Below are 17,781 nucleotides of genomic sequence, written 5' to 3' on the forward strand. Positions count from 1 at the left end.
AATTATATTAGTGAGTGAAATAGTGAGGTCTTTAAAGTGAGTAGTAAAAATTGTCTTAAATAAAGCCGGAATAATGCTTAACTTACTGTTGAAACACATAGTTATTGCCGCTTTTAATATTTGTTTGGGAAACATATTTTCTTGTAGCCCTATAATTCCCAACTAGTTCTAGCGAGGACTGTATGGAATGTCTTCTAATTTTGAGTCGCAAAGTAGTTCTCTCTTACCGGTCGAGCAGTGAGTGTAGTGTATGTATGTACCGGTGTATGTACCGGTGTATGTACCGGTGTATGTAGGTATGTATGAATGTATGAATGTATGAATGTATGAATGTATGTATGTATGTATGTATGTATGTATGTATGTATGTATGTATGTATGTATGTACGTATGTACGTATGTATGTATGTATGTATGTACATATGTATGTATGTAGTGTATGTGTTACTTGCACAAAGTAGTAAAAATTGTCTTAATTAAAGCCTGAACTTAACTTACTGTTGGAACACATAGTTATTGCCGCTTTTAATATTTGCTTAGGAAACATATTTTCTTGTAGGCCGATAATTTCCAACTAGCTCTAGTGAAGACAGTAAGGCATGTCTTCTAATTTAGAGTCACAAAATATTTCAAAAAATCTCTTACCGGTTGAGCAGTGACGGGTCTAGTTGCCACCTTTCTTCACAAAGTGAACCTATGTTCCACTCTCCCACTTAGCGAGTACACGCTCCTCTGCCATCAAATACGTTGCGATGTACCCATATAATTGGGTCCAGCCAACTTTTCTTTTAGTGGAGTTCCACACCGCGACAAGAGTTGCCATTCGTTCACTTCGCCCAGTGCACACACCTCCACCACAACTTCAGCCGAATCTATCGATAGTATCGCATGGGAGGCGCTCCTAGTTCCATCTCTAATGTGCGTTGGGTTATTTATTTTTTTCTTGTGATTTGTTTATTGAGTGAGACCAATACGATGCGATTTTGATGCGCGAATAGAATGTATTTCGTGGCACGATGCTATCAATTTCATATGGAAAACACAATTGTTTCCCAATAGGAAAAGTTTGCATCCTGTTTTCACACGCCAAACGCTCGACGTGTGTGTGTGTATATATGTGTGGGGTGTAAGGTGCATTTGTGTGTGTGCGTGAGAGGGGGAGGATTCGTAAAAGTGTTTTTCTCGTTTTCCTGTAACTTATCCCAAACATGCATGTAACATCACTTGCAAAAGCCCAAAAAGCATCTATGAAAATTCGGAGAAATCCACTTTGCTTGGCTGTTGTGCTTGTGTGAGTGTGTTGTGTGTGCGAACGCGAAAGAGGGAGTGAGCAAGAGGCATTTCTTTTGTTGATACACCGTGAGTGCATGCGTATGTGTGTGCGCCTCTCAATTTGTGACGAAATGTGTATAAAATGTTTATGTTTATGTTTTTCTCCACCCCCGGCCACCCACACACACACACACACCCGCACACGCACACTTCTATGCAAATAGGCGCCGTACAAGTTCGGAGTAAAAAGCGATCGGCAAAAACAAGAAATCCCAACACAAAGTGGCACAGCTACCACAAATAAATAAAAACATAAATAAAAGTGCGCCCGCCCAAAAGTAGAAGAAATACAAACGGCATAGGAAACATCGCAAAACGCTATTTAAGGTCGGCAGATGGGCGGCCAACGGATTTACGTGCCCTCCGCTGGCCATTCTCTTCGTGCTTGCTGTTTTTGTTGTGGCTCCCGTTGCGCTTGCAGTTGTTGTTGCTGTTGCAGTAGCTGCAGCGGACCAACGGCCACAGCGCAGTGAGAGCGAGCGGGACGGCAAGCGAGCGCCACTAAAGGTGCGAGCGAGAGGTGAGTGGCTTTCTAACAATATGTGCTCCTTGCAAACAATTAAATAAATAAACACATTTTGCAACATTTTGTACCAACCCAATAAAGTGTGATAAAATGCAACTGGTTTTAGATTTCAAAATTAAATTTGCTTCATATAAATGAATAAGCAATAAAAACTTATAACTGGAATTCTGGAGAAATGCCGTTTTACTTCTAATTATTCTAATTGAAATACAGAAATTATAATATATCACTTTGCGTCGGATCGTAACCCAGTAAATTGTCATGACTAGTATAATTTCGTATCGAAAGCTTTTCAAACTTCTCAATTTTTGATAAAAGATTTATTCATTTCGATTATTAGATTATTTCGATTAAAGCACCCCTCAAACCTCCAAGAACAGCATATCATCTATAAGTTTAGTGAATAAATCAAAGTATAAGAATTCACTCTTTCATTATAATATAAGGACAGCAAGTGATCGGTTCTGTATATGCTACTCAACATATTCCATGCTCAGATGCGTTCTCTGGCACTTCGCCTCCATTTCCATTTCGTAGCTGGCGCTTTCATTGTTTGTCACGTGCGCCCACTTCAGCTGAATTAGAAGAAACCCCACTGCATGTATACAGAGCAGAAAGGGGGGCACAAACAAAAGTGAACGTGGAGGCACCCCTCGTTTCTTGGCCTCTTCTCGAAATACTTCATTAACCACCCCCGTCTATCGCTCCTCTTTCCCGCACAGCCCATTGAAATGGTCTCGAAGAAGCGCTCCAATGCTGCCGAGCGTGTCCAGCGTTCGACGGCGACTGCGGCAGCGGCGGCAGCAGCTGCCGCAGCAGCGACGGCGTCCACGACCCAGGGCAAGAAGCGGCCCGGGAAACAGACGAAGGCCTCCAGCGGCGGCGACGAGGCGGAGGACAAGAAGTCCGCCAGCAAGACAGATTCGGCGGCCAAGAAGCCGGCCAAGGATCCCACAGGATCGTCGGGATCGCTCACAGCCGCCACCGAGGGTGCTGGAAACGGAGGCGGAAAACCCACAACCTCCACCTCAACATCCTCCACTTCCTCGACATCCGCCGCGTCCGCGTCCGCGTCCTCATCCGCATCCAACAGCTTGAAACTGTCGCCGGAGGAGCGACACGAGGATGGCAAAGCGAGGGCCATAAACAAGATGCTAAAGAGCCTGGATATCAAGATCCACGGCTTCGACAACCTGCTGCCCAGCAGCGAGGAGCGGCTCAACGATGGCGTGCTGAAGTCCTCCATTTCGGAGAACGTCAAGACCAAGTCTCGCGCAGCGGCGGTCAAAGTGATATCCAGCCTGAATCCCGGCAAGATGCCGCCAGTGAAACGAGTGCGTCCCTCCCCGGAGCCAGTGAGGGAAAAAGTTGCGGAAAAGCCGGCAGACAAGGACAAACCCAAGGCAGAGCCGCAAATCGCACCACCTTCCGCTCCAGAGGAGTCCACCGCCTCTAAGGTTTCCAAGAAGACGGTGCAGCAGACCAAGAAGACCAAGGTGGAGCCATCATCCCCACAGGCGACAGCTGCAACGACAACTTCCGCTGCCACTTCAGCTCCCAGCTCCGCCACTTCCAAGCACACAACGGCAAAGAATCCTGGCAAGAAATCAGCCCATTCAGAGCAGCTGGCGAAAAAGGAGCTGTCCAAACCGGCCAAGATGGGCAAACCAAAAAAGGAAGCCACCTTGATGAAGAGCACTTCCCGTTTGCCGGACTCCAATACGGAATCCGTGCAAATGGAGCTGGAGGAGATTGTCAGTACGCCCACGGTGACGCCGACGCCTTCGGCCACGCCCACGGCGACACCGACACCCACAGCCACACCCACGCTTACGCCAACGCCAACGCCCACGGTCACACGCACAAGAACGCCCACGCCTACGCCCACTTCGACAGGCTCATCCACCGCCTTGGTGGCGGGGCAACCAGCTCCACCTCCGCCACCATCAGGGGGAGCACTCAAGCAGCGACCGAAGGTGAAGTACACCAAGACATCGGCGGGATCGAAGGGTCGAATGCAACAGGCGCTGAACCAGAAGGCACCGGCTGCCTCATGGAGCGGCGCCAAGGACATATATGACTTCAAGTCGGGATCGGAGGACGAGGAGCCGATCAAGATGGTGCTGCCGTCGCTCAAGGAGCTGCGCGAGTTCTCGGATGAGGATAACAAGCCACTAAAGCTGTTCGAGCGGCCGGCTGAGAACACAAAGATTCAGGGGGATGAGGAGGAGCAGCCACTGGTCAAGAAGGAGGAGAAGCCACCGGCCGAGAAGGAGGTGAAGGTGAAGTCCAAGGAGAAGGAAAAGGAAAAAGAAAAAGACGTAGATCCTTTGAGCAACGCACTACAGTCCGAACCAGCAGCCAAGCACACAACCGGCGCCACCTCCACCGCCGCCTCGTCGGGTAAAAAGCAAGCCAAGCGAAAGATAGCCACTCCAATGCCCTCCACTGCTGGACGCAAAAAGAAGGCGGCGGGCAAGGGAAAGGCCGCCGCAACGAAGGAGCCTCCGCCCAGCGGCAGCTCCGCAGAGAGCAGCTCCTCCGAGGACGAGCGAAAGCTGAGTGCCTACAGTGGGCCCAAGCGCCACCGGATGGCCTCGCTAAATGCGCTGGCCAAGGTGCAGTGCCTGTACGAGAACGAATCCCGGACGGCCCATGAGCTGGGCCTGTCCAAGGCGACGCAGCAGCCGCCACGCATCCGCACCCTGGACGGGAGTGACGACGACAACCACAAGGATTCACCGCGTCAAGGGGACACGGACAGGGACAAGGGATCCTTGAGTCCGCCGCACACATCGGCGGCTCCACCAGCAGCGCCGAGTGCTCCGCCCAAGGAAGCGGAGCCACGAAGGGAACTGCGTTACGTCCCCGGAGGCAGGGGAGTGGGCAAGCATTGGGAGTTCGATAGCGACAGCGAGACCGAGGAACTGCAGCTCCAGCAGCCCTTGCCGCCGGTCAAGAAGAAGAAGCTGCCGAAGAAGGCGCCGCCCAAGAAGGCCACGTCCAGCGAGACGGAAGCCAAGCGAAAGAAGAAGTCGGTCCAGATCGAAGAGAGCGACGAAGAGGAAGCCAAGGAGAAGGAAAAGGAGAAGCCCAAGCCACCCAAGCAGCTGCCCAAGAAGCGCAAAACAGCCTTCACCGAGGAGCTGATCGGGGACTACAAGGGCATCCTGGCCAGAAAGCGCATGGCCAGCCTGAATGCTAGCGCCATTGTGGCGGCCACCTACGAGGTGGAGCGCCACCTGGATAAGAATTTGGCCAGTGATTGCAGCAGTTTCGAGAGCTATGACGAGCTGGACACCATGCCTACCACCACCAGCAAGACGACGTCAGCCGCACCGATCAAAACCGAGCTGCTCCACATCAAAAAGGAGCCCAAAGAGTCCAAAGAATCCATGCGCGAGCGGGAACGCGAACGGCGGGAGCGGGATAACGAGCTGAAGGACTCGACCGTTGGCAAGATGTCCAGCCACTCGATCATCGAGGAGAGCAACGACTCCAAGTACTCGAAGGAGACCAAGGAAACCAACACGGACACCACCATTACCACTACTGGCTACCGCGACTCGGCGGCCAGCACCAAGGACGCCAAGGACTGCAGCCGGCCCACCTCCTCGTCGGTGGTCATTGTCCAGGACACGGACGTCACCATCACCGGCGTCTACGTGAACGCCAGCAACGGAGCCGCCCAGGAGGCCTACTGCAAGATGCAGTACCGCGTCCAGTCGAGCGTCACCGAGGAGCGCGTCCTGCGACCCGGCTCCGTGGAGCCTCCCAAGTCCTACACGCCGCTCAGCGCCCTCTCCAGCATGCTGCCGCCGGGAGCCAGTTCCGGACTCAGCGAAGGTAAGCCTAACATTCGCGACATACATTAAGTAATCTCTCAAGCAAGTGACCTTCAAAAACCTTAAGATGTTTTACAATTCCAAGTAGAACACCTTATCACATCATTTTATCAGTGTTTGTGCTTTCAAAACTCATGAGATACCTATATCTACATGCATACATATGTAGATCTATGATTTCATTCCTTTGTGTATCTGTGCCCACACCTAATGACCCGATTTCCCTGTGCTCCAACAGCCCACAGTTCGCCGCCGCTGCCTGTCCATGCGGCGCCGACGGGACCGCATGTCCTGCTGCCCGGCGAGCACCTCAGCGCTGGCATGTACCACGCCCCCGATCTCGGCCTGCACACGGAGCACGCCATTCCGGAGCACCACGGACCACCGCCGCCCTCGTACGCGGCTGCTGCAGCAGCGGCCGCAGCCGCCGCCGCCTACCACGCCCACCAATTGGCGCCGGGTGGCGGCGGAGTGCTACACATGCACCACCAGCACCAGTATGCCGCCCACGCGGCCCACGCACATCACTACCAGCAGGCGGCCGAATACCACGGCGGACCGCCCCCGCCGCCGCATCATTATGGCGGTCCGCCGCCCCAAGGCCACTATGGACCGCCGCCGGGCGCACCTGTTCCGGTGCCAGTGGCCGTGCCCAACACGGTCACCGTGCCGCCCGAGCGCTGCGACTTGGGCTCTCCGCCGCCGTCCTACCGCGCCAGCGCCTATCCGCCGCCCTCCAGCGTGGGCATGCCGCCGCCCACTTTGGGAGGCGGGTCGAGCGCCTTCTGCGCCCCCAGTCCGCTCCACCATCACCAGCACCAGCACCAGCACCAGCTCCAGCAGCCGGGCCCAGGAGTTGGACCACCGCATCACGATCCCAGTGGTAAGTGCTCCATGCTCAAAATCTACATATTTACCTCCTATCAGTAATGCAAATCCATTACAATTGCATTCATGGTTTCGATTAAGTATATGGGTAGTTTTTAACTTTAGACTAATTGTTTTGCTGGTAGTTTTTAATTATTTGCCAAACTTGGGAGTTGAAAAATCGATGAGACTTTGCGTTGCCCAACTAAATTTGTTATAGCCAAGAATATTCCAGAATTGTCATTGATTTGAATTCACGGTGAACAATAGGGGAAAATCTGGTTCTTACCGTCAAAAGTTTGCAGCATAAAATTTCCCGATGCTTTTTTTTTTGCTGGAGAAAGTTTTTTTGGGGTTGGAAAGCAGTCTGTGGTTGGGATTAGTTATTAAATAGGCGCACAGATGTGTGCGGATTGGCGATGTCCTTTTGGCTTCCTTCCTTCCGCAAACCCAGTGCCTCGCGCATCTTTCACCTTCTGCGGTCGTCGACAAGATGTATTGCTTACACAGGGAGAAAATGATATTCATTTGTTGGCTCTTAATCAATATATATGTAAGAGAAAAAAAAAGAAAATTTGTTGGCTTTTTTTTTGTTTACAGATTCTTCACTTTGTTGACTTTTAGAATTAGTTTAGTTTACATTATTAACTAATGCATTCGAATTGCATACGAATACCGAGAATACTTTTCAAATAATACAGTCGAAAACAGTATAAATATCTTGTTGATCTACGAATTTTAGGAGGTTCATCAGAGATACGTCAATAATGCTTTCACTGCATACACTTAGGCGCGCGCCCAAAAGGCCTCTCTTCACTTTGTGTGTGTGTGTTTGGCTGCATTTTTGCGCCTGTGTTGGTGCTGGCCGCAGTCGGAAACTGTAAGCAGGCAAGCAGCAAACGGAAACGAAATGCAAGCAAAAAGCAAGCCAGCCTGCAGGCAGCGACTGAGAGGAGGCAGCCAACCTCCATTGATGTCATTTACCTTTCGACTTGCACAGTCACAGATACACCACACTCACACTAACTCTCACACACACACACACATAGGCAGGGCAGAATGCATATTACAAAAGTTGCGCTTAAACTCCTAAAAGCGGGCCGCATATTTTTACTTCGCGTTTCTCTCACACGAGATGAAAAAGGGGTGGAATAGGGCGTGCTCTCCGGCTGTTCGCCTTTCGGCGCCAAAAACCTCGCTTATCGATTTTAACTAATATGATCGAAATGCAACCGCCTGTCGTCAACATGTTTCTCAGATTTTCCAATAGCGTTCAGCCGCTTTGATCCGAAGTAAATTGAGATGAAGATGAGAAATTCGAGCAAATTTTAAATTGCAAATGGGTTTTCCAATCTTGTGGAGAAGATTGATTCGTTTCGCACTCACTCACTCGCTCGCAGGATCGCTCAATGCCAACTCATTTATTCCGCCCCATTGATTCGCACCCAAGGCGGACTCCGCCATCCAAACTCATTAATTATCCACTGTGCACGGCGTCGATGTCGTCGCCTTTGTCGGGTGCATCCTTTAAGTAGGCTACCCGCCCAGTTGGCAGTGGGTCGGTGAGTCGGGAAGTCGGGCGGTTGGGGCTTTCATTCACATTCACATCCCCATTCACATCTCCATTACCGCTTCCATCTCCGTCGACCCTTTTCCCCCCCTCCACCACCGCCATTCGTGTCCGCGTGAGTGTTTGTACTTTGCGCTGTGCTGACAGTTAGCACATGTTCTATTTGACGTTCGTTCATCCGTGCGAACACACACACACGCGACGCAGTACACGCTAGGGTGGACCTAAATGTTTGCTCTGTGGTGTTAGAACACAATTGTGTCTGCAGGCACTAAAGCAGTAGAGATAGCTCAACTTCATAGGCAGCGAAAGTCAAAGCTACACTATGGACTTTGTTATATTGTGTTAAATAAACTTATAGAATGGCACAAGTGATTTGTAAAACTGCTGGTAGACGAATCGAATCGAATTGAATGTATTTAATTTTCCCTTGAATATATTGTTATATGTATTATTATATGTATTATATAAATATAATATGAAGTTATCGCTGCATGAAAATAATTTTGGAAAATGGTGTTAAGTGCACGTTATGCTGCATCGCTTACAACCTAAAGCTCTCCATCTACCAAGGCTCACCCTAAAGTATACTACACACACACACGCTCACACTGCATCTGTATGTACGCCAAAGAGAGATGAAGAGAGTATGGCCGAATGAGAGAGACTCAAAATCAACTCAAGCCGCCAGATTTGAACTGAACTGAACTGAACACCCGCCTTTCTTCGGCTGCTGCGTCTCTGTTACCAACGCGGCGATAACAAGCCAGCGAGAGAGCTAGAAAGGATTTGGCGTTTGCCTTTTTGGCCGCGTTTCGTCCGCTTTGTGCCGGCTCTTCTTTGGCTTCTCGGACGGTTTTCCTTGCTTCTCCTTGCGCTTTTTTATTCCGCCACCCGGACGGAGTGGACCACACCGGACAGCCACCGCCTGTTCCGCCGTGTTTCTCGGATTTTTAGTTCGCATTTAGACGTCGACGGCAACGGAGACTGAAAAGCCGAGAATCTGAGAAACCGAGAAACTGAGAAAGTGCGAGACTGAGCAATTGAGAGACTGAGACTGCGACGGCGATGCCTCAGAAACACTCGAGTTCGTGGGTAACGCAGGAAAATGAATAGAAGATGCTGTCACAAGCAACGTTGCGTATACGTAACGTGGGCTGCGCGTGTTTCGCGATTATGCGTGTTGCTGTTGGCCGAAACAACAACAAATCAGAACAACGACGACGGCGATGATGATGCAAATAATGACGTGACTAACGATGATGCTTACGCTGATGTTCGTACGTCATCAACATGATGCAGTGGCCACATTGCGTATACGTAACGTGCGCCACTCGCGTTCGTGTTTGTGTTAATAAATAAATTGCGACACTTGTAGAACAACCAACAAAAGTATTAAAAATAATGACAACAAGCGGGTTTAATTTCGATTGTTATTAAACAAATGGCCCGCGTGCGTTATAGAACAACCGAAATGTGAAGCGTATTTTTTGCCTCATTTTTTTTTTTGTGTGTGTGTCAATTATGTGCAAGAATGCAATGGCAATTTCAACACAAGTGTAATTCGCGCCCCACCCCGAGAAAAAATACAAAAAGAAATCAAAAATTGCATTCGCGTGCCGGCTACTTTCGACTGCGACGCCAACTGCGACTGCGACCGGTTAAATTGCCGCTGACCACAAATCTAATAAGCCTCGCATTCTTCCCCCAGTTAATTTTAATTGCAACTGATTTATGAACAACAAAATCATTTTTTAGTCCTCTCTCTCTGGCTTTTGCGTCTGCAATATTTTGTTTTGCCTCTGCTCTCCTTCGTCGACTGTGTGGTTTTTCCCTTTTCTAGCCCCCTTCCCAAACACACATATATATAAACATATATATAATACATACATATATACCGTAGTCGTTGTCGGGCAGCGAGAAAAAGCTAAAAAACCTAAAGCCCAAGCATCTAAAAAGTGCTCTTAGTCCACTGGTGCAGGCGACAAAACAGTCGCTCGATGGAATATTATCCAATTAAGTTGGTGATTTTCTCAAAATAGAGTCTTCTTTATTCTTTGAACCATAAATTCAAGAAGGTATCCTTGTTTCTATTTTTGGATGCTTTGTATATGATATACATATATAAACATTTTTAAAAATAGACACCTATGCTTTATCCTTGCATAAGTGGAGTGCCCAATTTTAGAATTTGGATTTTGTGAGATGATTTGCGCCACTTTTGTCGCCTGGCTGAATCGGTTGTGCTGCAATTGTCTTTCGCCTTTGGCTGCTGCTTCTGCTCTTGTTGCTTTTGAGTTGGTTGTTGTTGCTGCAGCCGCCGCGCTGCAAGTCGCGCCTTGTCTTCTCTCTCGCGCTCTATTCTCCGCTCTTGCTGGTCCAGTTTCCTCTCTTTCGCTCTCCATCCTGTTCCTGAGCAATTCGTTTCCCCCAACTGAAAGAGCTGAAAGGGGGAAAAAGCTAACGGCAACATCGCATCGCTGCTGCTGTCGTCATCGTTTTTGCTAATTTCTTATAAGAATTTTCCTGAGCAGTTTTCCCGCTGCCGCTGCGCTGTCTCGTCTATTTTATTGGAAGTCGTTGGCAGTCAGTTGAGATGTTGTTTTTGCTGTTGTTGTTGTCGTCGTCTGCCTTGCCTGCAACTTTGGCAGCTTCATCTTCCTCTTGCCTCTGCTGTTGGTTCTTGTTGCTTCTGTTGTTGTTCATCGTCATCGGTTAACGGTGCTCCTAAGTCGCCGTTTCTCTGTGCACCGAGAGAAACTAAAATATGCCATTATTGAATTGAAATTTGACAAATACTCTCAAAAGTGTAAATCTTGGTTTTTGTTACTTTTGATAGGACGTACTCAAATTACCAGTAAATCGGATATGACATAAAAATATCTAAATTTTAAAAATACGTAATTTTATAAATACATATATTTAAGCCGAACTTTAAAACTGAACTTAGCATGGATTTTTTACATACATAGTTAATTAGTCAGGAGTTGATTTTTACTGAAAAACTGCGATTTTGCATCTTGAAAAGAAGTTCGGGCTTTTGTTCTTTCTTGATGGCTCTCCCTTTTTCCCTTTCTTGTTTCCCTGCTTTTCCGCTCAGCTTTTGTTGGTCACTTCTTTTGAGGTTGTTATCAGCTATCAAGCAGTAATGAGCAGTCTGTGGGTGGCAGTGGGTGGGTTTCCTAAAAAGAGGAAGAATAAGATCGCGTGCGAGGGAGAAGGACACGGCTATGGCAGGTCAGAGTGAGTGCGCAAGAGGGAGAGATCTGAAAGTGGAAAATGTAAACATATTCATTCAGAGGCCAAATGCCGCTGACACATTGTAGTCGCCAGTGCAGGCCCCTCCTGGCCCCCTTTCGCCCGCCACTTGGCTGCCATGAATTTAGGCCACAAAAATGCCATCGTTGGCAATGTCCAAAAAGGCAAAACAGAAAAAAAAGAAACAAAAAACACAAAGTGGACGAGCGAAAAAAAAAAGAGCCTCAAACACACGGAGAGTAGCAGAAACAGAAGAGAGGAAACGTGCAAGAGAAGAGCAGAAAGGCAGCGGATAAGGAATGCGAATAGGAATGCATGTTGGGGATCCCCCTGCCACACACTCCACACACACACACACACCACTCACACCACTCACCTGCGGGCCATCGGAAACAGACGCGACCATGCTAAAAAAAAAAAAATCGAAAATTGGCGTTGAAAATAACTCAACGTGACACATTTACAGTTGCACTCAAGAAAATAGGTTTTTTAATATTTGGATATAAAATTTCACTAGAATAATCAAAAAGATACATTTTAAGGACTTAAAGGATTTTTAAAACACTTGAAATATTTAATACTTAAAACGACCAATTATATGAATTATTTAGCTGTTTACCTATTTGTCTATGTCAATCAATAATTTGTAATTAGGTATGTGAATACGTACAGCTCTACAACTGAATTAAGTAAAGGGTTACTATCACTGTGACCGAGGCTGTCATCATAAGACTTCCATTGCAAGAACGTATATTCTCGAACTTATTCGAGGAGAGTCAAAAGTGTAACTGATAAGGAAGGCAGGTGTCTTTTAGAATTCCTAAAACTGCATTTGGCAAATTAATAGTACGTACAATCCCTTCTACTCGAATTCCCTCTAAACGCACCTATCTATGCATAACGCTTGCAATAGCCGATGTTTAGGTAATTCAAATATTTATTCGACTTGTAGTTTCGGTTGTAGTTTTGTGACCTGTGCAATGCAAACGCCAAACAAACTGACCGCAAAGGGCGTTACTCATTAAGTTCTGTGAGTCAACTGCACGAGGTTCGCCAATAAAATGCACTGGTGAAATGGATTATTTGTCATCGAAGCTGTTGCACCAACCGATTCCAGGTGGGCATTGGGCAGGTGTGAGTGCGGATGCGTAACTAATCACTGCGGACTAGTCCACTTAGGCGATGAATGCACACAAAGCCATGCATCGATGGAAATCGAATCGAGTCGAATTAAATTGAATCGCAATTCGCCACGACAAACCGCAGCAATCTGATGGCATTCAATATCCAGTGCAAGGCCAAGCAACGAAAACGAATTTGCATCCGTACACTACCACCGAATAACACCAACCACCACCCACGACCGCCCACCACCACTCACTTCCGTTCGCCACAGGATTCTGTCATCGATGTGCCAGATCCAGTGGAACATGGATGATAATATTGGCCTCGCTTGGCTGGGCGATCGGCTCGGTTTGGTGGCAACCGAACTGGTGACCTTTATACCACCGCCACCCACTGCAACGGACGTCAGCAAGCCCACGCACAATTAGTACCGTTTGGACGGCTTGGGTGGTTTGTGCTGGACTTTGTGGTTGTGACTCCCACGCAATTTCACTGCACACGCATATTTCAATTTTCTGGCCGGTGTTTTACCCCTGAAAAGTAGCTTTCTCTGCCCCTTCCCCTTTTCCTTTCCCTTAGCCTTACCCCTTCGGCAAACACTCCCAAACACCCGAAAACGCCTCCCCCCACCTGTTTGATTCGCTGTGCCAGGGATTTAAGCCTTTCAAGGCTGTTGTCCTGAAATGTATGGAGATGCAGTGCAGTCTCAGAGATGTTTTTTAATTATGAGTGGCAGAAAAAGTTGAGTTGCAGAAAAAACTACACCCATGATAATATTTAAGTGTGGCAATTTCATTCGTCATCATGCTCATCATGTTAAATACATTTTTTTAGACTTTATTTTACATTCATTCTGTACTCAATGGTGAAAATGGTATAATGGAGTTCTCTGAATAACAGCAGCAATAAATATGAAATAACATTGATCAAATTCACTTTTTAAGGCAGTTTATTCAATGTAAAACAAGATAATCGAATACTTGCCACTCTATTTACTCTCTAGACAAGCGTAGTATGTGGTTCCTGATTTGTGGCATTCGCAAAAGCAAAGCCTGAAGTTCCTGAAGCCTTGGCCAAATTAGCAGGCCATTTGCGAGTGTTGCCAACATAATTGTTCCCGTTTCCCTTGATTAGCATCGGCACATCACGCAAAACAGCTCTTTGGCCGGGGGTTTCGCAGTGAAGGCACACAAGTGTAAAGTACAAGTGCGCAACAAAAACAACGAGGAACAAGAAATTAGGGAATGAAAAAGGGGGGAAATTCGCCCGAAGCTCTGCCAGCAAAAGCAGCAGCAGCAGCAGCAGCAGCAGCAGCAGAAATTCCAAATCTGATTTGACACGCAAAGCCACAAAGTGAACATAATCAACAATAGCATTAATAGCAGCCAAACAAAACGATGGAAAACGGGAGGCGTGGCAGTGGGAGGCAAGAAAATGCTGCTGGCCACAAAAATGATTGGCGTGCCAAAGCGTTTAGCGGCAGTCAGATTATACTTGCGTTTATGCTAATGCTTTTATGCTGCCCTGATGACGAATCAATGTCATCAAGGTAGTGGGAGTGGGGTAGGCAATTGTCATGGTCGGCTGGAAAATGGAAAACGCGACCAGTGCTCGGATATTTGCGGTGGAAGGCAAGGCAGGTGCGTTGACAATAACCATTCTGCCAAAATATTCCTAAGTATTTATCAAACTGTTTTTCCCGCTTACACTTACAGAGAAAAAATTTTTAATTCTAATTAAATTGTTCCCAAGGAACAAGAAGCCAGAACCAAAGTTTGATACGCAGGCCAAAGTTTTTAATGTATATATTTTTTAATGCATATCAGCGAGTTTATTACAACTACCTTTCTAAAGTATATTCCTATTACTTGGCCAATTGCTTCAATTTTAAATTATTTTCTTAATATTATGTCTATCGATAGTAAAGATAGGTGTATACAAAAAATTTACTGTTTTGCATTTGGTTGGCCATAGAAACAAGTTCAATACATCTACCATTTTGAGGTAATCCTTAATACTTTCGCTATTAATATGATCGATAGGTGCACCTTAAGTCATCGAAAGCAATCGATAGTTTTGCTTAAGTGATGTATGCAATTGGGTTTTGCTTGTATGGATTACCATTAGCTATTTGGACTATTTTCGCGTGTGGAATCAAGTGTAAGCGCCACCCCCAGCAATTTTCAATTTTAGCCTGGTATAAAGGCTTCATATTGCCAACATTGTCGTCGCCGGATTCGCCGTCGTGGCCATTGTTTTGTTAACCGAATTGCCCTTGAGCGCTTGCTGGCTTATGGATTTGCCTGGTTGGCCAAAAGGGTTGCCAGAAATTGTGCTCTTCCTCTTCCCCTACCTTTTCCTTTACCCCCCACGACCAAAAAGGAGCCTTGACATTTTTAAAACACATACATAGTTCACTGGTTGGCCTTCTCCGTAATTTTTTTTATTTTCATCAGTCGCCCCCCTTTTCTTTGTTCGCGTCCTTGCCGCTTATTTGCATTTCCTTTGCCAGCGAAAGCCGTTAAATGCGCTTTTGCACTTGCAAACGCCCCTCCGCGACGCCTCTGTTCATTCATTACGGCGTTCATTGTCTTGTTCTTCGCCAAAGTTGACTTGCAAGCGGACGGAGAAGGTCAAGGAGCAGGCAACTCATGTGGATGTCACATGGAGCGGTTGGTCGAGAAAGTGGGCGGTCTTTTCGGGTTGAATAGCTTGTGTATCGCAAGTGAATGGCAAACTAAACGCTGAACTTGAGCATACATAGTGAAATTAAAGTCTTTTGTAGTCGGTTTATTGATATAAATTATTTTTAAATAGCGTAATAAGTATGCTTTGAGATTTCAATACTCTAAGCAAAGTTTAGCTTCGTTCAGTATTATCATATTTGTTTCTACTATACGACTCCAATTCATTTCCGTTTGTATTGTCCAATTGAACTCACAAACTTATTTAGTGTTTACATTTAAAGCCAACGCATTAATGTACATATTATATCACTCGGCAGCCGTAGACCTGCAATTCAAGGCCTCCGTTTAATCGGCAAGGTATTTGAGTAATTATCGTCACTATCATGGCCACAATCATCGTTATAGCAGCGCAACATCCAGTTAGTGGACACTAGCTGCGCTCCTGGTTCCCGAAGTGCCGAAGTCCCGGCCGAAAGGACCGTGGTGCCATGGCACCATTTCCATCGCATAGCCCCACGGGCTGTAGGCGTCGATAATTGTTCTATTAGGGAAATGAGTTCGGCCCAGGTAGCAACCTCGTCCCGGACTTGCTGGCTAGTTGGTGGTGGGTAATGTTGTTGTTATGACGGCCACGCCCCCTGCGGACCAGTTGCAGTTGGCCGCCTCGCCCTGCTCGCTGCTCGCCTGTTCGTCCTTCGATTTTCGCATTCATTTGTGTCAAGGTTGTCGAGTGGTCAACTCAACTGGTCAAAAGCAGAAGCAGCTGCCTCTCGTCCGGCGAGAAACCCTATCGGCTTCACGTCCATGCAAACATACTACACATACATACATATACATGATTGTCTGATGTTGATGAGTTGTAGTGTGGTAATGATAACGCCTCTTATGATGCTCACGCTGCTGATGACGGTGGTGATGATGAAAGTGCTGGTGGCAGGCTCAACTTAAACATGCAAATTATGGTCTTGGTCAGCAAGGGGGTGTGCATATACCAGTGGCTGTTCTAGGAAGTCGTTATTGAATGGGGCTGGCCGAGAACATCAATATTTACTCACCATGCAATTGAATCTTAACCTAATGCCGTGGAGTGGCTAGAGTGGCAAGAATACAAGGATCTTAGTGTTTTATGGTTTCTTTCTCTTCTCTGGCACTTAGTATATAAATATATTAGGTAATGTGTCGGTTAAGCATGCCAATAAATAGAATGTGAGCAGTTTGGCACTTCGGCCGAAAGAAGTAAGCAAAATCATAAAAGAAATTCCAAAGTCATTATACTCAGTGAGCGTATAGCATCCATCCATATCTCGTTGATATGCACATACGTGCTCGGGGTTATTAGGTTATAGTATATTTCCGACATCGATGGACTAATGGATGGGAGCTGTCGACGGGCTGCATTATCACCGCTCCTCCAGCGCTGCGTTCCATTCACAACCTCAAGAACCCCGGAGTGGAAATGGAAATCCCTCGATCGCCGGCCGCTTTCGGTCTCATTTGCATGGTTGGGCGATTCGAGGTACGAGGTTTTCAAAGTTTTCAAGTTTCTTTAGCTGGACGCCTCGTTTTTCGTTCCTGTGTGGACGGGGGTTTCTCGCCGGTTCGTTCCGTTCTCACGTCCGTCGTGGTTGCCCCATCATCTGCTGCTCTTTTTTCATCGTTTTCCTCGACGGCTCAAATGTTCAACTGTTCAACTGCTCAACTGCTCAACTGCCGTCTGTTGCTGCTTCTTCTCGCCGCTCATTATAATTTTCCATCAATGTGCGGGTAAGCGTGACCGTTTTGACTTCATTATTACCCCGCCGCAGTTTGCTTCCCACCTCGACACTCGGAAAAAATGCTGCAAAATAGAATAGTAAATGCCATGCCTTAGTCGCACAAATTCAATATTCACTAGCTGCCAAATTCCTCATTTCCGGGAAGTTTACATAAAACTAGCGTAGTTAACTATTTAGATAGTATCCATTAAAACAAGTCGTGAAATATAGATTACCAAACAGTCTAAAAGGATTAATTTTGTTACCCAATACCTGTACTTTAAATAATTTATATAATCAAATGCGACCTCTAAAACGTTATATTCCCAGCGAAAATGTGCGTGGGAAGAGTTAATTCACATCACTCCTAAGTGTTAATTGCGAAATCACGTTGAAATTGTCCTAATTGAGATGTGACTGGAGTTTGTCCAGTCCTCCGAAGTAAAAGGAAGAATTCTATTTTCAAATGAAGCGACGCTAAAGTATACCTTTTATTGGTCGCTTACAGCTTAGATATCTCTATCTAAGCACACACATATTTCTCCGGTGTACGATCGCCACGCTCTATCTTATCGCGCAGTGTTGTTGGCTGTCATGTGTGTCCGTTTTCATTTCCGTTCCGAAAGTCCGTCGCGTCCGGCTTTCGGAGTGCCAAAAAAAATCTCGCGCTCCGCAAAAGTCGAAAGGTATCCCACTTATCCACTCTCAATTACCGGGCTCTTTCGGCTGGAGAAAGAGCCAAATTATCGCCGGAGAAAGAGCGGCGAGAGAAAGTAACGAGGGGGAGCAGAGGGGGCAGTGGTGGTGTTGGCGTCAA

At 46.9% G+C, this 17,781-nt stretch overlaps 1 protein-coding gene and 1 long non-coding RNA gene across 2 annotated transcripts in view; both read left to right on the top strand.

Annotated features, from left to right (window-relative positions):
- The first annotated feature begins 864 nt into the window (after positions 1 to 864).
- LOC113564543 lies at positions 865 to 1,620 on the top strand. The gene is made up of 2 exons (XR_003408086.1): positions 865 to 1,359; positions 1,497 to 1,620. It is a non-coding gene; the product is annotated as an uncharacterized LOC113564543 (long non-coding RNA).
- A 69-nt stretch (positions 1,621 to 1,689) lies between these two features.
- Positions 1,690 to 17,781, top strand: part of LOC6550442 — a 36,760-nt gene continuing 20,668 nt past the window's right edge. Inside the window, exons 1-3 of the mRNA XM_001977801.3 lie at positions 1,690 to 1,852; positions 2,581 to 5,704; positions 5,942 to 6,586. Of these exons, the coding sequence (XP_001977837.1) occupies positions 2,590 to 5,704; positions 5,942 to 6,586 (3,760 nt within the window). The 5' untranslated portion in view covers positions 1,690 to 1,852; positions 2,581 to 2,589. The remainder of the gene's footprint in view (positions 1,853 to 2,580; positions 5,705 to 5,941; positions 6,587 to 17,781) is intronic.

Source organism: Drosophila erecta, unplaced genomic scaffold, assembly GCF_003286155.1.
Source record: "Drosophila erecta strain 14021-0224.00,06,07 unplaced genomic scaffold, DereRS2 tig00000126-arrow-pilon, whole genome shotgun sequence".
Taxonomy (NCBI): Eukaryota; Metazoa; Arthropoda; class Insecta; order Diptera; family Drosophilidae; genus Drosophila; species Drosophila erecta.